Below are 24,717 nucleotides of genomic sequence, written 5' to 3' on the forward strand. Positions count from 1 at the left end.
TGAATAAATAAAAAAATTAAAGAAAAGACTGTCTATACTGTGCAAGGAAGGTAAAGCATCCTCTCTATTTAAGACTATAGCAGGTCATTATCATTTCTATTTATCATAAAACCAAGTCCTGCCTGATCTGCGATTGTGCAGTGGGTAGAGCCTTGACCTAGAATGCTGAAATCACAGGCTCAGAACCCTGGGAAGCAACTAGTACAAGTTGTTGCTTCCTGCTCCTTCTCAGTCCCTTTTCTCTCTCTCGCCTAAAATCAATAAGTACTTTTTTTTTTTTTTTTTTAATTCTTCATCCTTCAACAGTCCCATCTTGCAGTCTGGGACTCTTATCACAAAGCAAATCAAGTTACAAAGTACCAAAGCTACAGCGGAACCCTTCCATTCAGCTAGCCAGCTGCCATCTCCGCATCCACATCTACCTTCTGCCTTTTCCCCATCTGCACATCCCTCGCTTCTCATGCCCTTTGCCCACGTACCCTTTTCAAGATCCAAGGCAGAACCCCACTTCCTCTCTGAAGTCTCCCTCTCCTGACCTGCTCTATTTTAGTACTACTAACCCCAGTCCATCCCCTTCTCTGCAACCAAAATGAGCTCGTTAGGAGCTGGGGCCAGTCAAAAAAAATCATGATGAATGAAAAGGATGTGTATCTGGGACGTTGTTAGTGTCTGCAGAGGATGGTAGCTGGAAGGTGGAGAGTGGCTGGATCTAATTTGGGCGGGTTAAACTCACATCGAGGCCACAGCCCCCTACCAAAATGAAAAGCGCAGAAACCACCAACATCGAACCCCCTTATCGCACTAAGGAAGGAGGAGAAGTGTCCACCCCTGCCCTGGTATTACTTCCCGACAAGCCGTCGCGCCCGGAACTGGTTCCGCGCGTTCCTGCCATCCCACAGCGGCGCGGCGCCGCGCCGCGCCGCGCACACGTATCCTTTTCCAACACGTGCCCTCCTCAGGCCGTCGCTGGCCCCGCCTCCGCCGCCTTGCGCAGGCGCAGTTCTAACTTCTCCCTGTTCCAACTCAGTGTTGCGGTGACGTGAGGTTTGACAGCTTGATGGTTGCCTGAGCGTTCTTGGGAAGGCCGATCTGGGCTACTGCGACCATTAGACCCGCACCGAACCGTATGTCTTGTAGAGGCTGGAGTTCACACGCTTCATGGCATACCCAGTCTCCGCGGTGGTGAACTTAGAGGCACTGTTCGAGGACTTGTCCCTGTCTGGGAAGAACTCAGTGGAGGAGCAGACAGGATGGAAAGGATAGTCAGTGCTCAGCTCTTTGGGCCCTGTGAGTGCAAAAGAGGAGCCCTACCGCAGAAGGCAGGGAAAAACACAGGCAGTGCAAAAACACAGTCATGAAATGTCTTATACCTTTCAAGGAGGCGCAAATATAGCGTGGTTGGAGGCGGAGTGAAGACCTGGAGTTGTCTGACTGAGGGGTGGGGCACAAGAGGTTGGGATTTTAAGAGCCATAAATTTCAACCAAGGACCACTTTGCAAAGCAGTTTAGTGACCAATCTTTGTTCAACCCACTAGCTAGTGGGTAATAAGGATTTGAACCAAGGCAAAGGCGGTGGGAGTTGAGAAATATTGGGGATCAGGGGATCAACAGGACTTTGTGAACAATTGCAAGTGGAGAGAAAAGGGAAGAGGATTCTAGTATGATTTCCAGGCTCCAGAATAGAGCAGCAACTGAGTCAAGGCAGAGGAAGCATGGAACTGTATGGAGATGAGGGCAGAGTGTTCTATGCCAAGGAAGAGACTTCCCTCTATTACAGTCAGAGCACCTGAAATTGCACAAAAGTCAGAAAATAGAAGAAGAGGGAAATTTTACCAATCATTTTATGAAACAAGCATTTCCCTCATACCAAAACCCTGATAGACAAAGGCATTGAAAGAATGAATGAAAGAAAAGAAGAAAAAATAACCTTTAGACTAATTTCTCTCATGAACATAAATACGAAAATCCTTAGCACAGGCAAATCAAATTCAGGAATATACAAAAAGGGTATCATGACAAAGTGGAATTGATTCTAGGAATTCAAGATTGGTTTAACATTCAAATTATAAATGCAATTCACCATATAAATAAAATAAAAGAGAAAGAGCTGATCTTAATAGGTAAAGAAAAAGCACATGACACAACTTAATAGGTAAAGAAAAAGCACATGACACAACCCATGGGGCAGCTGTGTTAAGCTTGCTGGCAGGTTTACCTGCATTTTGCTTGATCAGTGCGTGAGCATGTGGCAGAGGCACGTGTGCATAGCTATGTAAAGCTATGGGTGCTTCCCCTGGGCGGTGCTTCTCCCAGATTGCTCTCCTGCAACAGTGAGGTGCGGTTTTCCTTGCTCCCTTGCCCATACTGTGAATAGCAGATTTTACTTTGTTTATTAGCCCTTTCCCTTTTGTTATTTGCTCGCCTGTCCTTGTTAGCCTCCAATAAACGGATATGGCCCAACCCTTTCCAAGTCCACAGTTCCTCTACCATCTGCCTGAATTCAATGGGAACCTGCCTGGCCTCAGCCACCAGCATTATAATACCCATTTATGATAAAAAGTCTCAACAAACTAGGAATAGAAAGAAACATTCTAACCTGTTTAAAGATATCTAGAAAAAACTACCAACAGCATACTGAAAGGTTAAAAAAACCTGTATGTTCCCCCTTAGATCAAGAACAAGGAAAGGGCCTGACCTGGGGTGGCACAGTGGATAAGGCATTGACCTGGAACGCTGAGGTCGCCGGTTCAAAACCCTGGGCTTGCCTGGTCAAGGCACATATGGGAGTTGATGATTCCTTCTCTTCCCCCCTTCTCTCTCTCTCCCCTATCTAAAATGAATAAATAAAAAAGGAAAGGATGCTCACTCACTCTTGTCACTTCTATTTATCCTTGTATCTGAGGTCCTCACCAGAACAAATAGGCACAAAAAAATAAAAGGCACACAGATCAAAAAGGAAGAAGTAAAACTGTCTTTATTTTCAGATATCATTTGGGCTACAAAAAAAGCTACTGGAATTAATAAGTGAACTAGAAAAGTCACAGAATACAAGGTCAAGATACAAAAACTTATTTCTAGATACTAAAAATAACTACTAGAGATGAAATTTTAAAATGAATAGTATTTGCTATAGCATCCAGAAACATGAAAAACAGGAATAAATTTAACAAGATATGTGCCCAACCTGTACACTAAAATCTATAAAACATTGCTGAAGAAAAATTTAAAAGATCTAAATAAATGGAGTGATTATAACATGTTCATGGATTGGAATAACTCAAAATTGTGATGTCAGTTCTCCCCAAACCAAACTATACATTCAACAGAATTTCAATTAAAATCCTAAAAGGCTTTTTTGTAGAAATTGACAAACTGATTCTACATTTGTATAAAAATGCAGAGAATCTGGAATAGCCAAAATATTTTTGAAAAGAAGAACAAAGTTGAAGAACTCAACTACCTGACTTCAATTTTTACTATAATGCCACAGTAATCAAGATAGTGTGGTATTGACATGAGTGTAAACAGATCAATGGAACAGTCCAGGAATAGACTGACGTACATGGTTAATTTATTTTGACAACCATGCCAAAGTAATTCAGTAGAGAAGTGATAGTCTTTTTTCCAAAAATGGTGCTATAAAAACTGGATGTCGGCCCTGGCCGGTTGGCTCAGCGGTAGAGCGTCGGCCTGGTGTGCGGGGGACCCGGGTTCAATTCCCGGCCAGGGCACATAGGAGAAGCGCCCATTTGCTTCTCCACCCCCCCCCTCCTTCCTCTCTGTCTCTCTCTTCCCCTCCTGCAGCCAAGGCTCCATTGGAGCAAAGATGGCCCGGGCGCTGGGGATGGCTCCTTGGCCTCTGCCCCAGGCACTAGAGTGGCTCTGGTCGCGACAGAGTGACGCCCCAGAGGGGCAGAGCATCGCCCCCTGGTGGGCAGAGCGTCGCCCCTGGTGGGCGTGCCGGGTGGATCCCAGGTCGGGCGCATGTGGGAGTCTGTCTCTCCCCGTTTCCAGCTTCAGAAAAATACAAAAAACAAAACAAAAACTGATGTCCATTAGGGAGGAAAAGATTAACCTTGGCCCTTACCTAACACCATCACAAAAATTAACTTCAGATAAATTACTGATGTAAAAGTAAAAGCTAAAATAACAAGATTTCTAGGAGAAAACTTTCACAACCCTAGGTTAAGCAAAGGTTTCTTCAAACATCAAAAACACGATCCATAAAATGAAAAAAAAAATACTGATTTCATCGAATTTTTTTTAATTTAATTAAAAGATACCATTTTTAAAAATGAAAAGACAAGCTATAGACAGGAGTGAAAAATCTATGGGATATATATATGACAAAAACCAGGTATCCAGGATAGACGTTTTAAAAAAGCAAAACACAACTCAATAAGACTAACCCAATTTAAAAATGGACAAAATATCTGAACAGGTATTTTGCAAAATAAGATACACAATGGTTAATAAACACTTGAAAAGATGTTCAACATCTCTCATCATCAAAGAAATACAAATAAAAGCCCAAAGATTTACCACCCTATACATACACTAGAATGGCTAAAATTAGGAAGACTGATAATTCCAAGTGTTAATGAAGATGTAAAGCAACTGGAATTCTCATATATTGCTGGTAGAAATGCAAAATGTACAGGAAAGTTGTTTTATAGTTTCACATAAAGTTTACTATATGTTTACTAAATGATCCAGCAATTCCACTCTTAGGTATTTATCCAAGAAAAAAATAAAATACATGTCCATGCAAAGATTTGCTCGCAAATGTTCATGGATTTTTAAAAAAGATTTTATTTATTCATTTTAGAAAAGAATGAGAGAGAGAAAGAAAGGGGGAGGAGCAGGAAGCATTAAGTCCTATATGTGCCCTGACCAGGCAAGCCCAGGGTTTCAAACCAGTGACTCAGCGGTCCAGGTTAACGCTTTATCCACTGTGCCATCACAGGTCAGGCCAGCATTTTTATTCAGAATAGTCTAAACCTGGACTACCCAAATATCCATCAGCAGGCATTTCAGCCAGGGTTGTATTCCAAGGAATAGGCTTATGCAATTATGAGGGCTGGCTAGGCAAGTCTGAGATCCATAGGGCAGATCATCAGGCAGGGCAGGCTAGATGCTGTCTGGCAGGAGCTGAATCTGCAAGTCCATAGAAATTCTTCAGAGAAATCTCAGTTCTGCTCTTAAGGCCTGTGAACTGATTGAGTCAGGGCCACCCACATAATTGAGGGTAATCTTTACATAAAGGCAACTGATTGTAGATGTTAAGCACATCTGCAAAATAACTTTACAGACACACCTACATTAGTGTTTGATTGAATAACTGAGTACAAAAGCTTAGCCATGTTGACAACTGACCAGCAGGTGACTGGATATACAAATTGTGGAATACTACTCAACAATAAACAGACAAACTATTTATACAAGCAACAATATGGCTAAATAAATTCCAAATACATTTTTGTTCAGCAGAAGTGGGCCTTGAGGAAAACAGCTGTGTTAGGCTTGCTTGCTGATTTACCAGCTGCAAGCACTTGGTGCAATTAGTGCATGAGCATGTGTTAAAAAGCCAAATGTGTGTCTCTATGAAAAGCTATTGGTGCTTGCTTTCCCTCAGGCGCAATTCTCCCAGATCCCTTTTCTGCCACTGCAAGGTGCAGTTTTCCTGACCCCTTTCCCTGCCCTGCAAATACAAAGTAGGTTTCTCTTTATTTGCTCACCTGTCTCTGCAAGCCTCCAATAAATGGGTATGGCCTGACGCTTTCCTCTTCCACAGTTCCTCTACCATCTGATTATATTCAGTGTGAATCTGCCTGGCCTCAACCACCAGCATTACAATGACAAACAAAAAAGATCCTATGACTCCATTTCTAATGTGGAATTCTAGAATAGGCCATGTAAATTTATAGAGTCAGCCTGTAGGCATTTGCCTACTGCCAATTGGCATTAAGAGGAAGAGATTTGACTGATAAAGGAAACAAAATTTGGGAGAATGATGGAAATGGTAATTGTGATGATGACTACACAGGTGTGTACGTTTGTCAAAACTCATCAAATTATGCACTTTAAATTAGTGTATTTTTGTATATAAATTACTTTTCAATAAAGTTGACACTTTTAAGAGAAGGGGGGGGGGGGCTGATTCCTGCATAGCAGAAGCTTGGATCAGGGTTCCAGAGAGAGATACCCTGTTATATCCTCCAGCAGCTCTTTTGGGAAAGCCTACCCTTTACCATTGGATTACCTTGGCACCTTTGTTGAAAATGAGTAAAATGTCTAAGTGGGTGAGAGGCTTCTGGCACGGGGGTGAAGGATGAGCACACAGTGGCAGAGACGCCTGGTTGTTTCGGAGTCTGTACTGCTGTTTGTTAAATGACAGGTCCTGGTAAAGTCACTCTCCCTGTGGATTCCTCACAGAGGTAGATTTAAAGGCAGGCGCAGGGGGTGGTCGCCCTGGGCCCCAACTTCTAAGGGGCCCCGCAAACCCCCAACTTCACACTTTTCTAATGACACGAAATTTGGTTTCATATGTGCAATTTTAACATTAATAGTACATAATATTTCTTATTTATTTAAAAATATGGTTAACATGTATTTTTATTTTCCCTTTTTTTTAAGGGGCCTTATATTTTTTTCTGCACCGGGGACCTTAATCCGCTTCTGATTCCTCACCATCTACGGTAGTTGCCTCTCTGCTCAGCTTCCTCATGCCCACCCCTTCCTGGCCATGGGACAAACCATCCTTCTGGGAACAGGGCTCTTCCTCTCTGGGGACCACAGTCGGGCGGGGGAAGGGGACAGGGAGAAAGGCGTTGAGCATAGAGAGGCTGGAATGCCGCTGCTTCCTCCCGGTGGCAAAGCCTCTCCAAGCTGGGCAGCCTGGGGCGGTAGACCTCAGTCAATGCCCGTAGGTCACTGTGCGGTCCCGGGGTCGCAGCACCAACCTCAACTGGGTCCAGGTTAGAAGTGCAGATACGCCTGCCGCAGCCAGAACTACTCAATGGGAAACCCGCGGTGGACCCGGAGCACGTGCGTCTAAATAGGCCTTCCAGGTGTTTCTGAGACCCAGGAGGGAAGGATGGCAGAACGGACCCGAGAAAGGGGCCTCTTTTTTAGGGCTGATGAGACACAATCGGTGCCCTTCGCAGACCTCATAACAGCTGCGGAGGGCGGCTGGGTGCGGCGCGATGAGGCGGGCGTGAGAGTGAGAGTCCAGACGGGGCGGTCCTCTCCCTCTCCCTCTCCCTCAGGCCTCCTCGCGGCGCACCACCGGCTCCGTCCCCCGCGCCATGGACCGCAGCCTCACGGGCAGCACCGCTGACAAGGCCGCCACAGCCACGCTCTGGGGTGAGTAAGCACCGGGATGATGGCGGCGCGGCCGGTCCCCGGGTCGAGGGCTGCACGGAGGAAGGGGCGCCTGCCCTGAGCCCACCGCCCCGCGCTCCACCTGCCTTCCAGGCTGTGAGCTAACCCAGGAGAAGCGGACCTGGACCTTCAAACCGACGGAGGGCAAGCCGGACTGTAAGGTGTTGCTCATTACGGTGGGTGCCCCCCAAGGCGGGAGAAGGGACTCACCGCTGAACGGGAACGGGGGAGTCTGCCCCAACAGGGGCAACAGGGTTTCCCTCCTCTGCCCTCGGGTGATTCCCTTCTCAAGATTTGCTTGGGGGAGAAAGCCAAAGAGGAGAGGAACCTTGTGGAGATCCTGCCTGCAGCAAGCCAGCAGAACAAAAGGATGAAGCCCATCACCATTGCCTCGCTGCAGGCCTCCGTCCTGCCCATGGTGAGCCTTTCCCTGCAGGCCAGTAGCCCTACCTGCTAGGCCTCACCCCCGGGTGGGTCTGGACCCCCACACCGGCCTGGCCCTTCAGCCACAGCACAGCCACACGGGAGAGGAGAAAGTCTGAGCTCCGGTGGTAGCCGCACCAGCCCACCCTTTACTGGCTGTGTGACCTCAGATGTGTTAGAGAACCTCTCTTCTGAATCACGTATTCTATTGTTCACTGATGGTGACAGGACACCGTTGATGACTTACATAATTGATTGTGTATCCAGAAAATCTCTTATTTCTAATTTATCTTGATTTTTCTATGCCAGTTATTGATGTGAGTAATGGCAATTTTTATCTTTTTCTTTTTTTAATTCCACTACACTGGCTAAGACCTCCAGTATAAAATAGGACAAAATGATAATAGTAGATACCCTTGTTTCAGTCTTGATTTCTTTATCCCTTTAAAAGGGATACATGTTGGGCAGATAAAATATATTATGTTCACTTTATTTTTTATTTTATTTTATTTATTCATTTTAGAGAGGAGAGAGAGGGGGAGAGAGAGAGAGAGACAGAGAGAGAGGAGAGAGAGAGGGGGGAGGAGCTGGAAGCATCAACTCCCATATGTGCCTTGACCAGGCAAGCCCAGGGTTTCGAACCGGCGACCTCAGCATTTCCAGGTCGACGCTTTATCCACTGCGCCACCACAGGTCAGGCTATGTTCACTTTATTAAAGATGCCACTGCCCACGTGGAAGCCCATCACCCAGGTGATATTAGTTTCCCTTGCTTGGAATGGGGATGATTATATTAATGTGTGTTGGGGCGGGCTGTGGGCAAGCAGGATTCTTGTAGCCTGGGGCTTGGTTTTAGGACTAAGTCTTTCCCACCCTTTTTGATATGGGGTGGTGCACTCTCATGAGGAATCCCATTATGCCTCAGATAAGTGACTTTGTATCAGAGAGACTTCCTTGTTTGTATATTGGATTAAAGGTTTTGATTTCTACTGTATAAAAGGGGGCAGACAGGGACCTTGCTCTCTCGGTTCCTGAGATTAGCATTAGAGAGGAGAGCAGAGAAAGGCCACGTGGAGGAGGCCAGGAGAGCAGCCAAGATGGCAGAGTGCTGAAGGAGAAGCCAGTTTGTGCAGAGAGAAGGAGATGGGGAACAGAGGTGAATAAGGCTGGTGAGCTAGAAATCTTTGATTCTAGGAAACTCGGATAAGTCAGTAGCTTTGTGAGCACTGAATGAGTGGGTTTTGGAGCCCAGTGTGTGTTTTTACTTGCCCGCCAGGTGCAAGTTAGGATTAAAGCTAATGGCCCACCAGTTCTTGGCTCTGTTGTTTTATTACCAACTGTCCGAATCTAATGCAAACCTGCATGGGCCAGGCGGCTGTGATGGTGGCCATGTAGACTGGCTTTACAATACATCTAACGTTTCTCCATGAAGTATGACAGGTTTGGTAATACCATTTGTCAGCTTCAGGAAGTCTCCAGCCTGTGCTACTCTGCTTTTGCTTTAAGATTTATTGATTTTATAGAGCAGGGGGTGGTGGGAGTGAGCAAGAAGTGAGGAGCCACTGAGCCATTTCACCCGCAGGTGTTGTAAAGTACCAAAGGCTACAGAATTAATATTAATATTTTAGGAGGCTTGGAGAACATTTTATTAATTTGGATTAAGGTGTGCAGCGAAATTGTGAGAATAGTCTCTGTACTGTGTGACTGGCATAACCAGGATGGCCCTTGGCGTTGTATTGTAAATGCAAGGGGAGGAAAACATGGATTCCCAGACATTCCACCATGCCTGTGGGGAAAGGGGTGAATGGCTAGCCAGGTGCAGGAAGAGAAAAGCCAAAATAAACCTTTTCTTATAGCAATGAGCCATTTGCGGGCATTTGTCCCCACCGAAACTACCTCTCCTATGTAAATGCGTGTGTGACTCTGGACAGAGAGATAGCAGATAAACACTAGATAATATAGGAATGCCTTTAATATGTAAAGAGACATCTTTCTACCATTGTGTTGGCTTGTAAATTTTGTTTTCTCCAAAATGATGTATGGTTTGCAAATTGAATGTGGTCCTATCATGTTAAAGGACATATGACTATAACCAATAGCGGTAAGGGGCTCCTAATTGCAATTTTTGCTTCTGTACTTCCCACTTACAAAACTATAAAAACTAAGTAGAACAAAGGGCCGGCGCGCTCTCCGTCAGATTTCTGTCGGAGTTCCCGCCGCTTGGCCAAGCTAGACAATAAAGCTTTGATGTGTAAACGACGGACCTTGCTCCTGTCTTCCATATTTCAGGTCCCTCCGAATTTGGATTAACAGAAGTATCAACTCATAATTGCTTCTTTAGTTGTTCATTGCTTTCTTGTTGCTTGTCATATATGTGCCTTGACCCGGCAACTCAAGGGTTTTGAACTAGCAGCCTCAGCTCTCCAGGTTGATATTTCATTCACTGTGCCACCACAGGTCAAGCTGTCCTACTCTGCTTTTAATATTGGATTGTCTTTATTTTAATCCGGAATGGTTATCAAATCCTTCTCTATTCAAATGATCTTTGGTTCTTTAATCTGAGTTGGGAAAACAGCTGTGTTAGGCTTGCTCACTGGTTCACTGGCTGCAAGCCCTTTGCTTGATTTGTGCATGAGCACGTGCATGGCAGTGCCATGTGTGTATAGTGTATGTAAGGCTATGGGTGCTTGAACTCAGTGGTGGGAGTTTGTGGATGGTGAATTGCCTGCTTGCCACTGTGAGGGGCCATTTTTGCTGTTTGTTTGCCTGGTTTTCCCTACCTATTTGCTCCTCTATTATAATGGAAATGGCCCAATGCTTTCTGGCTCCACAGTTTCTCTATTGTCTTCTCAATCCAAGGTGAACCTGCCTGGCCTCTGCCATCTGCATTATAATCTGTTAAGTGATAAATTATATTTATAGAATAATATTCAGCCAACTGTGTATTCATAAGATAAATACACTTGATCATATTATAGACTTCTAATTTGCTTTGTTAATATATTAAGACTTTAAAATTTTTGGCCCTGGCCAGTTGGCTCAGCGGTAGAGCATCGGCCTGGTGTGCAGGAGTCCCGGGTTCGATTCCCGGCCAGGGCACACAGGAGAAGTGCCCATCTGCTTCTCCACCCCTCCCCCTCTCCTTCCTCTCTGTCTCTCTCTTCCCCTCCCGCAGCCAAGGCTCCATTGGAGCAAAGATGGCCCAGGCGCTGAGGATGGCTCTGTGGTGCTAGAATGGCTCTGGATGCAACAGAGCGACGCCCCAGAGGGACAGAGCATCGCCCCCTGATGGGCATGCTGGGTGGATCCCGGTCGGGTGCATACAGGAGTCTGTCTGACTGCCTCCCCGTTTCCAGCTTCGGAAAAATGAAAAAAAAAATTTTTTTTATATACTCGTGAGGTTGGCCTAGAAATTTCTTATGTGGGTAGCAAGGCATGCCAGTCATGGCTGAGGGGGTAGAGTGTTCTCTCCTGGGTAGTGGGACAGTGGCTATAAGACTAGGGTTATCTGTCCTGGCCAGGCAGTGGCACAGTGGATAGAGCATTGGACTGGGATGCAGAGGACCCAGGTTCGAAACCCTGAGGTCGCTGCCTTGAGCGCAGGCTCACCAGCTTGAGTGCAGGGTTGCTGACTTGAGCATGGTATCATAGACATGACCCCATGGTAGCTGGCTTGAGCCTAAAGGTCGCTGGTTTGAGCAAGGTGTCACTCGCTCTGCTGTAGACTTTCATGAGGTCTATTTTATCAATGTTTCCTTTTATGATTCTGGTATTAAATCTAAAAATTCTGCCTTGGCTAAGATTATGAAGCTGTTCCATTTTTTTTTCTTGCCCAGAAGTCTCACAGTTTGATGTTTTACATTTAAGTCCATTATCCATTTTGAGTTTATTTTTGTATAAACTGTGAGGTTTATATCAAGATTATTTCTTTGCCTGTGGACATCCAATTGCTTGAACACCATTTGTTGAGAAAGCTATCCTTCCTCCATTTAACTGATTATGCACCTTTGTCAAATACAGCTAGTGTTCGACTTACGACCACGATTGGTTCCAACAGACCAGTCATAACACGATTTGGTTGTAAGTTGAGTAGGCTATACGTACAGTCCTGTGAAATGATGTTATAAAAATCTTTAAGTCATATTTTATCATAATTTTTTCATTATTGTTATATATCATAATTTTCTTTGTTCATTTTATGCCATTTGTATCACCTCTACACCATTTTGTTTCTTATTTTTACATTCGTCAGGTTTAAGTAAAACACTGCATTACCAGTACAACTGGTTTAATAGTTGCAAAGACAATTTCCTCTTGGTAGACATCTTGGGAGGGGTTTGATGAAAAATATCCAAGACACAAAACACAAACTGTTGTACCGAGTCTGGGATAACAGTTGAAATGGTGCACACGGAGATGGTAGTGCTGCCGGAAGCTGGTCCGCACTGTCATATGCCCAGCTGGGCAATGCCAGACGCGGAGCAGTCGTGGCTAGCAATTGTGGTCGTATAGTCGAATGGTTGTAAGTTGCATAGGTCGTAAGCCGATCAATATTTGTATAAGTTGCACATATTTGTGTGGGTCTATTTCTAGGTCTTCTGTTCCACTGATATATGGGTGTCCCTCCAATACCACACTGTCTTGATTACTGTAGCTATAGTTTTATGTATGTTTACACTGTGTTGTTGGTGCCTATAACTTACAGAATTATCTTCCTTGTAAGCCAATTTTTTTATTTTTATTTTTTTGGTACTTTTCTGAAGTGAGAAGCGAGGAGGCAGAGAGACAGACTCCCACATGCGCCCGACCAGGATCCACCCGGCATGCCCACCAGGGGGCGATGCTCTGCCCATCTGGGGCATTGCTCCATTGCAACCAGAGCCATTCTAGCACCCAAGGCGGAGGCCATGGAGCCATCCTCAGTGCCCCAGGCCAACTTTGCTCCAATGGAGCCTTGGCTGCGGGAGGGGAGAGACAGAGAGGAAGGAGAAGGGGAAGAGTGGAGAAGCAGATAGGTACTTCCCCTGTGTGCCCTGGCCGGGAATTGAACCTGGGACTTCGACATACCAGGCCAACTCTCTACCGCTGAGCCAGCCGTCCAGGGCCATAAGCCAATGTTTTATTATTCAGTACGTGGTAACCTTTATTTCTAAAATGTTTATTGAATCAAAGCCTAAATCACATAATGTTTGTTTCTCAGTCATTCCTCAATAGACATTATTCCTTTCTTCTTTAGTTGTGAGACTCCTGACTTTTAGCTAGCCACAGGCTATTGAGAATACAAACTGTGTATTTCTTCTGAGTTGGCATGGCTGTGAGGTTCTGGCCAGGGGAATGTGAGCAGAAATAGCATCTACTGCATCTGCAGTGTCCTCAAAAAGAGAGCTCACGTGGCCGTGTCTGTCTGTCCCTTCTTCCTGTGGGCTGGAGTGTGATGTGATGGCTAGAATCTGAGCATACATCTAGGCTGGAGGTAGAGTCATATACAGAGGATAGTGAAGTGACAGTACAAAGAGCCCGGATCCCTGGTGACTGAGGAGTAGGACAAATGCAGCTGCTTAGGTCTAGACTTAGTTTATATGACAAATAAGCTTTTAGCTTGTGTAAGCCCGTTACTGAGTTTTCTGTCACCTGATACCAAATCTAGTCGTAACAAATACAACTCACTCGTCTCTAAGGACTTTGTTTTCTTATTTTTAGAGCTGTTTTAGGTTTATAATAAAAGAGAAGAAGGTACAGAGAGCTCCCATACATAGCCTCCCCCGTTGTCAGTATCACTCCGCAGATGGTACAGCTAGCTCCATTTTCGTCTTCATTAGGTATGGCTGCAGTAACAGAGACCCAGCCATAGGTGCTTAAACAAATTTGAGGGAGGTGTATGTCTATCTGGTACAGAAGTCCAGAGATGGGCAGTCTAAGGCTGGTGAGATGGCTCCCTGGTCACCAAAGACCAGGTCTCCCCTTCTCTCTCTCCTATCCTTGGTGCAGAGTCTCCATCCTCCATCACCTCCCTCATGTCTGCGTTGAAGGTAACAGGAAAGAAGCAGCAAAGGAAGCCCAAAGGGGCTTTTCTCAGTTCTCTGTCTACCTTTTAAGGAGTCATTGCGCAAGTCCCACCCATGAAATTCTGCTTGTAACTCCTTGATCCAGAAAGTAGTAACATGGTCATAACTAACTGCCAAGGACACTAGGTACAATGTTTGACTAATATCAGGGTGCTGCTATTATGGAAGAAGGGAAGAATGGGTATTTGTAAATCTCCGTCCCATCTGGATCTAGACTTTCTTCAACATTTCTGGCCTTACATTTTAGGTGTATATCTTATGAGCAGTATGTACCTAGACTTGGTTTCAATCTGTCTGGCCAGTTTATTCTGTCTCTGTTTACTGTGCTTGCTAATATGCTTGGGTTTATTTGTAACATGTACTTTGTGCTTCTATTTTCCTTGCTCTTTTATGTTTTGTTTTGTTTTGTTTTTTCTTTTTTCTGTATTTATTAGATTGACTGCAGTTTCTTCCCCCAACACACCCTTTTTTCCCCTCCCTTCTGGGAAATTATAGATCCTCATTTTAATTTTAATTGGTTGTCCTTAATTTTTTAACAATCATGCATGATCAAAGTCTAAAATTAATGTTTTTATTCCTCTCAAACTATCCAACGAGCTTTTCTAATTACCATCTTCTTCACTGACATGCTGTTATCAGGTAGTGTTTTAGCTTCAACTTGTTGGAAACCCATTCAACATTAGTCATTACTAGAACTCTTATTTTACGGGAATGCTTGCTTCAGTTTTTCTTTGTTTACCAATTTGCTTGCTCACCACTGCTTCTTACTTCCACTTCTCCTTCCCAATTTCATTGCTATCCTCTTGAAACATCCTATAGGAGTCCTGGAAGAGGTAAACTTCCTTGGTCTTTGCCTGGAAGTAGCTTTATTTCCCACTCATCTTTTCATGTGGATTCTCTGTATAATTGTGGACAGAGAGGTAGTTTCCCTTAAATCTTTGGAGATATTACTCTGTTCTTCTGGACTTTGCTGTTGAAATCCTTAATCTGTCTGGATAGTGTGCCTTTTTTTGGACATCTGTCTTTCCTCTCTGGTTTATCATAAGATTTAATCTGTTTTTGTGATCTACCATTTCAACTTGGCATGTTCAAGGGTAGAAATACTACTTTTAAAATCTGTTCATGATGTAGGTTTCTTGGATATGAGGATCGGACTCCTTGATCATTTCTGGAATACTCTGGGTGGTTCTCACTTGGAACATGACTCCCTTCTGCGCAGCCCCTCCCCCTGACTGGGTGCCTGTTGGGTCTCCCCATCTGCCCGCCTGTCACAGCGCCGCCTTCCTATTTGGTCAGCCGGTCTGTCTGGGGTGCACAAGGGTGCTTTCTTCACAGTAGAATTCCAGGTACGGCCTCTTGCTTCAGCTGTGTTATTCTGCTTCTTAACCACAGTTCAGTTTATTTCAGCACTTGTATTTTTTCATGTCTAGGGGCTACATTTGGTTCTTCTTCATAATATCTTATTCTTAGAGTTCTGATTCCTACTTGACATTTATTTGGTTTTCATCAACCTTACCTCCTAACTGTCCGGATTGGAGCTCTCTTACCTCAGGTCCTCAGTTGTGCCTGTTGTGTTCCGTTGCCTCCGGCTCACAGAGGATTGCTTTGTGTGTGTTTTGTCATTTTAGACTGCGGGTTGCGCTCGGGTTTTTGTTTTCTTTGAAGGAATCCCATGTGAGAAGGACAGAGACTGGTTTTGTGTTGTGTCTGCCATTTGCCCCAGGATCGTCGCAGGCCTGGGTTCTATACGGATATCTGGGCTTGGCAGCCCCAATGGGCAAATGCACACTTCATCCACATGGCAAGTACCATGAGGAGCTGCAGCTTCTCACAGGAGACTTCTATCCTGCTCGCATGTCCCTGTTACCTTTCTGTGGAGGTGTGGAGCTTCTTTTACGTTTTCCTTTTATTTTGAAAAAGAACTTGAATAACAGGTATACCTTCTGTATACCTGGGAGATTCCCAGGAAAATTGAACAACGCTCCAAATTGGCCCAACCACCACCTTTTTCTTTTTTTCAATTATAGTTGACATTTAATATTTGTATTAGTTTCAGGTGTATAGCATCGTGGTTAGATAATAATATACTTTGCAAAGTGGCCTCTGATATTGCAGGTGCCCACCTGGCACCGTCCACGGTGATGACAGTGTTATTGATTCTGTCCCTTGTGCTGTACTTGGCATCCCCATGACTGTTTTGTGACTACCCATCTGTAGCTCAAACCCTTCAGCTTTTTCTGGTGCTGGGTAGATTCTAGTGGTTGGATGGGGTTCTTTAGTGGCCTCTCCTCAAGCCTCACCCTGGAGCTTTGGACTGAGGTGCAGCCCTTCAAGGATCCTGGCCTCCGTGTGGAGAGCTCCATGACAACTTCTTGTCTTGAACCAAGCTCTTGTCTCCCATTCCACGTGAGTGTCATTTCCAAGTGCATTACCCTCCAGCTGCTACAGCAGCAGTCTGGCCCGGCTTCCCCAGGTCTGGTGCATGGAGGCCCCCCTCTCTCACTAATCGGCCCTGGGTTATATTCTACCCAGCCCTTCTGGGTGTTTGTTGCTGCAGTTTGCTTTTGCTTATTTGCTGCCTATCTGGACCAGGAACTCGAAGTAAATCTAAGCCTCAATTTTCTCCTCTGTCAAGTAATAGCACCTCCTTCATGAGTGAAGAGTTAAGTGAGATAAAGCAGGCAAAATGCTTAATGTGGGGCTGCACAGGGTAGCAACTCAATAAATGAGTACCATCAACTCTAGGGACTTTGGAATGTCTGGAAAAATATAAGAAAAATAAATACTATCCACTGAAAATTATCATTAGCACTTTAATATCTTTCCAACCTTTATTCCTATGCATATTTGCAAATTACTTACAAGGCAGAAGTCACGCTGTGCCTATGCCTACGGGGCTGCACTTGCCCTTCTCATCTGAGCTGTCGCAGTCTGTCTGAGCCCAGGGGCCCGCATGATCAGGTTGTCGTGAGGGCCCTCTTCCCAGCTTGGAAAGGGCCGCCGTCTCTCTGTGTCCTCATGTTGGGGGGGGGGGGGTCTCTAGCCTCATCTTAAAAGCCACTAATCCCGTCATGACTCCCACTTCACCTAACCCTCATCACCTCCCAAAGGCCTCACCGCCGGGTCCTGTCACATTGGAGTTAGGGCTTCAACATAATTTGAGAGACACAATGTCGTCTATATCAGTAAGATCTCTCTAGCAGCTGCCCTTCAGGTTGAAAGCCCGTGTGCAGTCTTAGTGAGAATGAGATGCTCAGACAGCCCCTTGGCAGAAAGGTCTAGGGGCTCAGAGCATAGTGAGGCCCAGAGAACCCATGAAGAGTGTGTGTGGTTGGGCTCTGGGGCCTAAACTCTTGAGTGTTTCTGCAGGAGACCAACTCCGAGCCAGGCAGCAGCCCAAGTGACCCTGTCTTCTCTGCTCTTGCCTCCACATCCCTCCTCTTGCAGGTCACGATGGGCCTGGAGCTTTGCCTTCCTGTCACTTTTCAGCTCCGGGCTGGCTCTGGACCCGTGTTTCTCAGTGGCCAGGAATATTACGGTAAGTCCGATCTTGGGCCTGGGAAAGGTCTGGGAGTGCAGTGTCTAGTGAAGGCCCACGGGACAATAAATACGCAAAACACTTAATGGATTCTTGAATGCTTAGAGAGAAATCACCAAAGGCGACACCAGTGGTCAGTAGCCAGGACTGGAAGGCCACAGGCACGGGTCCTACCCCCAGATCTCCATTACCTTCCTGCAACATCCCCTGTAGGCCTGCAGCCCTCTCACCTGTAACATGAAAGTTCTTCTTCAGAGAGTAGTTGTGAGGAGTAAATGTTCGGGAAAAGCAGTTAGCACAGTGCCTGACTAGCACACACTTAAAACGTTACCCTAAAGCAGGGGTCCCCAAACTACGGCCTGCGGGCCACATGCGGCCCCCTGAGGCCATTTATCTGGCCCCCGCCGCACTTCTGGAAGGGCACCTCTTTCATTGGTGGTCAGTGAGAGGAGCATAGTTCCCACTGAAATATTGGTCAGTTTGTTGATTTAAATTTACTTGTTCTTTATTTTAAATATTGTATATGTTCCCGTTTTGGTTTTTTTACTTTAAAATAAGATATGTGCAGTGTGCATAGGAATTTGTTCATAGTTTTTTTTATAGTCCGGCCCTCCAACGGTCTGAGGGACAGTGAACTGGCCCCCTGTGTAAAAAGTTTGGGGACCCCTGCCCTAAAGTGAAGTACGTAGTTGTAGTCTTTACATGGACCCTACCAAGTCACTGTGCTGTCGACTCTTACTATTCCTTTCCCCAGCCCTCCTCTCTGCCCAGGGTGCCTCTGTCATCAGGGGCACTGCCCCCCATGCGAGGGTCCACTTCCCTTAGGATAAGGCCTGAAGTTGTAGCTGCTACTCCGGGCTCCTCCCCACTTCTCCTCCTTCCCCTCACACACTCCTCCCCAGAGTGAGTCCTCCTGCCCAGCCTGAGCCCAGGAGTCCGTTCCACAGAGCTGTCCCGGGTCTCACACCTCACCCTGGCCTCCACTGCGTCAGGGGGGTTGGGAGGGGCTCCAAGGTAGCCAGGCAGGCACTTCCACCTCTGTGCTGGGGCTCCCTCCGGGCACCTCGCAAGCCAGAGAGCCAGGCGGAGACCCTGTGCTCAGAGGCCCTGCCCCTTCCCGTGCCACTGCAGACACTGCAGATACCTCCTGGGAGGAGGAGGAAGAGGAGGAGGAAGAGGAGGAGGAGGAGGAAGAGGAGCAGCAGCAGCGGCCAGAGAAGGAAGATGATGATGAGGACGACGACGACGATGATGATGATGTTGATGTGTCCCTAGAGGAGACCCCTGTCAAACAAGGCAAGAGGCTGCTGCCCCAGACACAGATAAGCGTTGCCAAGGTGAGGGAAGGGACCCTGTGGAGGCTACTCAGCAACCTGGGCCAGGCCTCCGAGCGAGTGTCCAGGAGGCGGGGGCCAGGCGAGCCCGGCCAGGGGGCAGAGGGATCTGCCTGAGCCCCACGCTGACCATCCCAACGATGCTTTTGCTTGGTTCCCAGAAAAAGAAGGTGGAGAAAGAAGAGGCAGTAAGGTGAGTCTTTCCATCTCTTGACCAAACTGTCTGGGCGAAGGTATGCAGTGCTTAGGAAGAGCACGGTACACCTGGCACACACGCACGTGTCTGTGGGCATACGTGCAAGGGCACACGGCGTGCTGCCACAGTAGGCTGGCACCATCTTCTTGAAGAGCACGAACTGCTCTTCTGATGTAATTCCACTTGAGGCAATTCCTTTCCAAGACACCTACACAATTCCTCCATCCGAAATGGGAGAATTCTATGCACGAAGAAACTCATCGCTGCGTTATTCAGATAATGGTGAACAAGGGAAGCATTCTAACTGTCTACCAATATAATAGCTGATTAAACTGTGTCACATTTTCTCAGATGTTACATATGCCTATGAAGAGTATAGCAACCTGGCAAGTGTTTATAGAATTAAAAAGAACAGGATATTAAGTTGTCTTCATCTCACATATTTTTAGAAGAAAACAAAAGTTCTGAGAAGAAATAACCAAACATTGGTGGGAAGCAAATAACATAATTTATTCTTCATTTGCTCTGTTTTCTGCAATGTGATTAGCATTGCTTGTATAATGAAAATGGCATACTGTGGTAAAGAAAAGAAAGCAGACGGAAGCCTAAGAAAAAACACCTTGTTTTTAAAAAGAGTCAAGTGGTCCCTGGCAGGTGCCAAGTGAAGAGGTGAATTCTGCAGCCTCCCTCTCCAGGCACAGCCCCCTGCCGCCAGAAATGTCTGGGGCCCAGCTTCCTAGAGTTGGCACTGGGAGGGCCCGGCTGCTGGCATCAAGCTGAGCTCGCTCTCTTTCTCACTCACTCCCCGTTCCTCACCCCCCCCCCCCATTCCAGGCCCAGTCCTAAAAATAAGAGCCCTGTGAGGAAGGTAAGTGCCTAAGAAGGGGCTGGCCCTCCCTCCTAGGGGCGGGGTGTTCTCTGAAGAGTGCCAGGTCCTAGAGCCCTCCCTTCCTTCCATAGGCCAAATCCACACCCAGACCCAAAAAGCCAGGATTCAAGAAATGAAGAACCAGCCTGACCTGTGGTGGAGCAGCGGATAAAGCGTCGACCTGGAATGCTGAGGTCGCCGGTTCAAAACCCTGGGCTTGCCTGGTTAAGGCACATATGGGAGTTGATGCTTCCTGCTCCTACCTTCTCTCTCTCTCTCTCTCTCTTCCACCCCCCCCCCCCTAAAATGAATAAATAAAGTCTTTAAAAAAAAAGAAATGAAGAACCATGACCAAGGGAGGACCATGCGGAGTGGGCCTTCCTGGGGCACACTGTGGCCCCAGGGCACATCCCCCCAGGCCCCTCCATATGAGTCTGAATGTGATGGAGGTATTGGGGGCAACACAGGAGCACCTCACCCCAACTCTCCAGATTCAGCAGGACCTGGAGGAAACAGCCCCAATCTCGGGGACAAAATAAAGTTTGCTTTGCCAGGACCTTGCTCGTGCATCTCTTCCCAGGAGCTAACCTTGTCACTGGCTACAGTGAGCCCTTGTGCCCAGGAGAGGGCGGCTGTGTGCCAGCACACCCAGCCTGGGCCAAGCCCTGCCAGCTCGCTCCGTCATTCCCCCACTTCTAGCAGCCCCTACCGCCCACCTGTGGGGGAAGAACCAAGTGTCTCGGCCACTTCCCCAGCCCCCGCTGTCATTCCCCCACTTCTAGCAGCCCCTACTGCCCACCTGTGGGGGAAGAACCAAGTGTCTCGGCCACTTCCCCAGCCCCCACTCTGCCCCTGGCCTGCGTGGGGGAGCTAGAGGTGCTGTGGGTCTTCCTTCAGCCACACTCCCTTCCGGCGGGGCCCTGCTTTCTAGGTTACAGAGCCAAAGGGCTAAGCTGCCCCTGTCTCCTGTCATCAGGCTGGGCTCGGGAAGGGCCTGGACCCCTCTAGGACCAGCCTGAGGTGTGCACCTGTTGGGACCTTGGGGCACAAGCTAGCCCTGCTCTCCCAGGCGTGTGTCCCATTCAGGCCAGCTCCTGCGCCCAGCACCTCACTTGTGTGAAGGTCTGTGCTGGGCAGGAGCCCAGAGGCCTGCACCTTCAAGAATGCCTTCCAGGCCCTGGCCGGTTGGCTCAGTGGTAGAGCGTCGGCCTGGCGTGCAGGAGTCCCGGGTTTGATTCCCGGCCAGGGCACACAGGAGAAGCGCCCATCTGCTTCTCCACCCCTCCCCATCTCCTTCCTCTCTGTCTCTCTCTTCCCCTCCCGCAGCCAAGGCTCCATTGGAGCAAAGTTGGCCCGGGCGCTGAGGATGGCTCTGGTTGCAACAGAGCAACACCCCAGATGGGCAGAGCGTCGCCCCTGGTGGGTGTGCCGGGTGGATCCCGGTCAGGCGCAAGCGGGAGTCTGTCTGACTGCCTCCTCGTTTCCAACTTCAGAAAAATACAAAAAAAAAAAGAACGCCTTCCAGGTGGAGGCGACTCAGTGGGCTTTAGGGCAGCTGCAAAGGGTCTATGGGAGGTGGAAAGGTGAACACTGAACTGCTATGCTTAGAGACACCAAATCAAGTTCAGTGAATTGTCAGGGTGAGGTCAATCGTGGACTGGGAAGGGTTGAACGTCCCCTTGCTGGCTATGGCCTCCTGCCCCCTCGCGGGCCTGCAGTCACTTTGGCCGGCCAGTTCATCCATGGTCACATACTGGTGGCCCCTAACTTGGGTTATCCTCACAGGGCCTCTGGGCACCTCCCTGCCCCTCTGCGGGCCAGGCCTGAAGTGGGCTGATAGGAGTGGGCCCTGCCTTCTCTCCTAGGACCCCCAGGTCTGGTCCCAGAAGGAGGCCTTTAGACACCTGCACAAAAGTTCAGCAACCAGGCTTGGTTGGATCTCGGCCACATCATTCTCTTGATGGCAAGAGAGGGAGTGAGGGCAGGGCTGGTATCCTACACCCCACAGGTACAGTGAGCACTGTCCCACCCTCTAGCAGACCGAGACAGGGCACTGACCTCAGGCTGATCAGAGGGAGGAGGTACATCCATGCAGGTCTGGGTCCAAGTAGGCAGCTGGCTCACCATGGCTCCCTGCTCCAGTGATGCAGGTGGACCAGACAAGTTCCTCGCCCACAAGTCCCCTGCAGCCTGTGGAAACAAAGGCCAGCACAATTTCAGTTACTTTCAAGTGCTTTGGAGGAGGTAGAACAGGCAAGTTTCCAGGGTGAAAAGTACTTTTTAGGAGATCTGAGAAGGTTTCTCAGAGGAAGCAGTTGACAGGATAGGGACAGCCAGCTGAAACCGAGCGAGGAGCTGGCAAGACCATCCTAGGAGCGGGGACAGTGCAAGGGGTCCGCGGCAGAGCCAGTGTGGAGGTCTGGCCAGGAAAGAGGCTGCAGTGGTAGCAGGGATGACACAGCCGGGTGCCACCTGAGTGTCTTCCATGCACTCACGCCTTTCATCCTCAACCATGCCTTGAGGTGGCTGTTATTAGCCTAGTTTCACAGATATGGAGAGTGAAGCACAGAGAGGTCAAACACTTGCCCCCAAGGTCACACAGCTAGTGGAGGAGCCAGGATTCACTCCCAGGTACTTGGGCCCCAGAGCCGTGGTTTTTAACCACTCTGGGCGAGAGCGAGGGACAGAAGGCAGTGGGTGCAGGTGTGAATGTCTCAGAAAGGGAGAGCAGGAGTTAGAGCCAAGTCAGGAATGCCCTGGGACGGTTGGCACAGACGTGGTTCCCGCAAAGCATACATTTCTGCAGGCACTTCTCCCCTGGGCCAACCCCAGGCAGGTGCCCCAGCTCTGGCTGGGCCATGGGCCTGCACATAGGGCACTCAGCAGCTACAAGGTTGCTAACTTGACTTCCCAGCATGGGCAGGTAGATAGATAGGGTCTAACCTGCACTGCTGAGTTGTCCTCTGCCCTCCCCCTACCTCACCCCTAGCTCTTCTGTTTCTCAGCAGGAAAAGTGTGGGCTGGGGTCAAAGCAGGTGGTGACAAGTGGCAGGTCTGCAGGTGGGCTCTGTGAGCTCTGTCTGCACCAGCTGGGCTTTTAGGAGCAGGTGTGAGACAGCCCAGTTGGGGGGTATCAAACTTGTCACTAGGGGGTGGGGATTAACCACTATGCAGCCCAGGCCACTTCTCATGTCATCACCTCCCACACACACACACACACACACCCATAAGTGATTATGAGCCCAATCCTTCTCCTTTCCTCCCTCTGGTCAAGGGAGAAAGTCAAAGTTTAGGTAAACTGAGGTTAGACCACATAAGAGGTCTCTGTCGACTCCCCCCATTCTTGTGGGGGTGGTTGACACTTCCCAGGGATTGTCCATCTCAGTTGACTCCGTGGCAGTTTTGACAGCATCAACAGTAGTCATTCCTTTTTATAAATTGGGAAGTTACAGACCAGAGGAGCAAATGGAATTGCCACGGTCACACAGCCTGTAACAGCCAGGCCTGGACCACCCTCCATGCTGCCTCCCCACTTGGGGCCCACCCCTGGCCTTTCCTGTGGTCAAGGAGCCAGCTGAATTCAAAAGCCAAGCTTGCAGGTGTGGAATGGGAAGGGACAAGGAGCAGAAGATGTCACACCATGAAACAGGCCATGCCCCAGAGCCCCCTGACATCAGTCCCCTGGCTGAGACCCAAGGCCAAGCTTGACTGCTGGCATCTGTTATAATGGGGACCCAGACCAGGCTAGGGGCTGGCCAGGGATGACAGGCCCTTCCCCCACTGATAGAAACCAGGCACTCAGGCTCAGAGGTCTTGTGCCCAGATAGCGTCAGGTGGAATACCCCAAACCTGCCTCTCCTCGTGGCACCTCTGTACTCCGCTGGCACCCCTACCCCCAATCCCAAGCCTGACCTATCTCCTCCTTGCATCTCTGCTCATACCTGTGACCCCAGGATAAAGGTCAGGAGAAGGTAGCCTTTCATACCCTAACTGAGAGCTGGGGGTTGGTGGGGACGTGGGCAGCAGGTCACAGGTGCCCAGAAGCCAGAGCCAGCACAAAGGGCAGCAGAGAGGTCTATTAGGGGAATGTGTATGGAAGAGGGAGTTTAAACGGGGCCACACATGGTGGGAGGGATGTGGAGAAGGGAAATGTGCAGAAGGCTCTGCTGGGCAAAAGCAGAGGTGGTCAGGCAGGGATGGGCTCTGAGAACAGCCGACCTGGAGTAGGGACCGGGGCACCCGTGCCTCGTCCCAGCCTGCCACTAATCGGCCATGAGACCCTCACTGACAAATAATGAAGAATCTCTAAGATCGCTTCTGGTTTTGACATTCTTTCCATTTGATTCCAACCCTGGACTCCCCCAATTATGGAGGTGTGGGGGAGACCACCGCCCTCACCAGGCCACCTCAGGCTCAACTGGCCTAGCCCCTGTAGGCAGCGTGGGGAGGGCCCAGGCTGGGAGCCAGGTGCCGCAGTGGACAAGGCAGAGGTGTCCCGCTCTGTGTTGGGGGAGGGATGGCAGACAGCTTTGTGTATTGCTGGAGCTCGGGAAGGCGAGAAGGAGGCCTGGCGGTGAGAGCTTTGCCTTCCCACTCATCTCTTAGGTAAATAAGTCCAAACCCAGCATTTTCCTCCTCTTCCCATCCTGGGGGGCACAGAGACGCCCAGGGAGCCACGCTGAGGTGTGAGTTCTGCTTCCTGAGTGCAGGAAGACTTTCCCTCAGCGCTCTCCCAGGATCGTCCACCTTTTGTAGGGAAGGAACCGATTCCTAGACCCATCAGCATGTCCTAGGCTGTGCAGGCCCTGAGGGTATGGAACAGCACAAAGGCCCAGTCACAACCCATGCAAAACAGAAAGAGCATGGACTTTGTAGGGTTGGGTGGTGTTGTTATTGTTTTAGAGAGACAGA

General features: G+C 48.3%; 1 protein-coding gene across 2 annotated transcripts; it reads left to right on the top strand.

Annotated features, from left to right (window-relative positions):
• The first annotated feature begins 1,043 nt into the window (after window positions 1-1,043).
• Window positions 1,044-19,951, top strand: NPM2 (nucleophosmin/nucleoplasmin 2). 2 transcript variants are annotated; one of them, XM_066361087.1, is made up of 9 exons: window positions 1,044-1,124; window positions 7,269-7,365; window positions 7,477-7,559; window positions 7,676-7,801; window positions 17,318-17,408; window positions 18,540-18,745; window positions 18,904-18,935; window positions 19,773-19,806; window positions 19,899-19,951. In XM_066361087.1, exons 2-9 carry the CDS (start codon window positions 7,308-7,310, stop codon window positions 19,941-19,943), a joined length of 675 nt encoding a protein of 224 aa, XP_066217184.1. In that variant the 5' UTR covers window positions 1,044-1,124; window positions 7,269-7,307; the 3' UTR covers window positions 19,944-19,951. The 2 variants fall into 2 exon arrangements, with proteins under 2 accessions (XP_066217184.1, XP_066217185.1); XM_066361088.1 differs by lacking the exon at window positions 7,676-7,801.
• Window positions 19,952-24,717: the final 4,766 nt, after the last annotated feature.

This window comes from Saccopteryx leptura, chromosome 1, assembly GCF_036850995.1.
Source record: "Saccopteryx leptura isolate mSacLep1 chromosome 1, mSacLep1_pri_phased_curated, whole genome shotgun sequence".
NCBI lineage: Eukaryota > Metazoa > Chordata > Mammalia > Chiroptera > Emballonuridae > Saccopteryx > Saccopteryx leptura.

Coding starts and splice junctions, on each gene's coding strand:
- NPM2 (XM_066361087.1), top strand. CDS start 7,308: ATGGACCGCAGCCTCACGGGCAGCACCGCTGACAAGGCCGCCACAGCC. Junction 18,936..19,772: donor GAGAAAGAAGAGGCAGTAAG/GTGAGTCTTTCC, acceptor CCCCCATTCCAG/GCCCAGTCCTAAAAATAAGA. Junction 19,807..19,898: donor ATAAGAGCCCTGTGAGGAAG/GTAAGTGCCTAA, acceptor TTCCTTCCATAG/GCCAAATCCACACCCAGACC.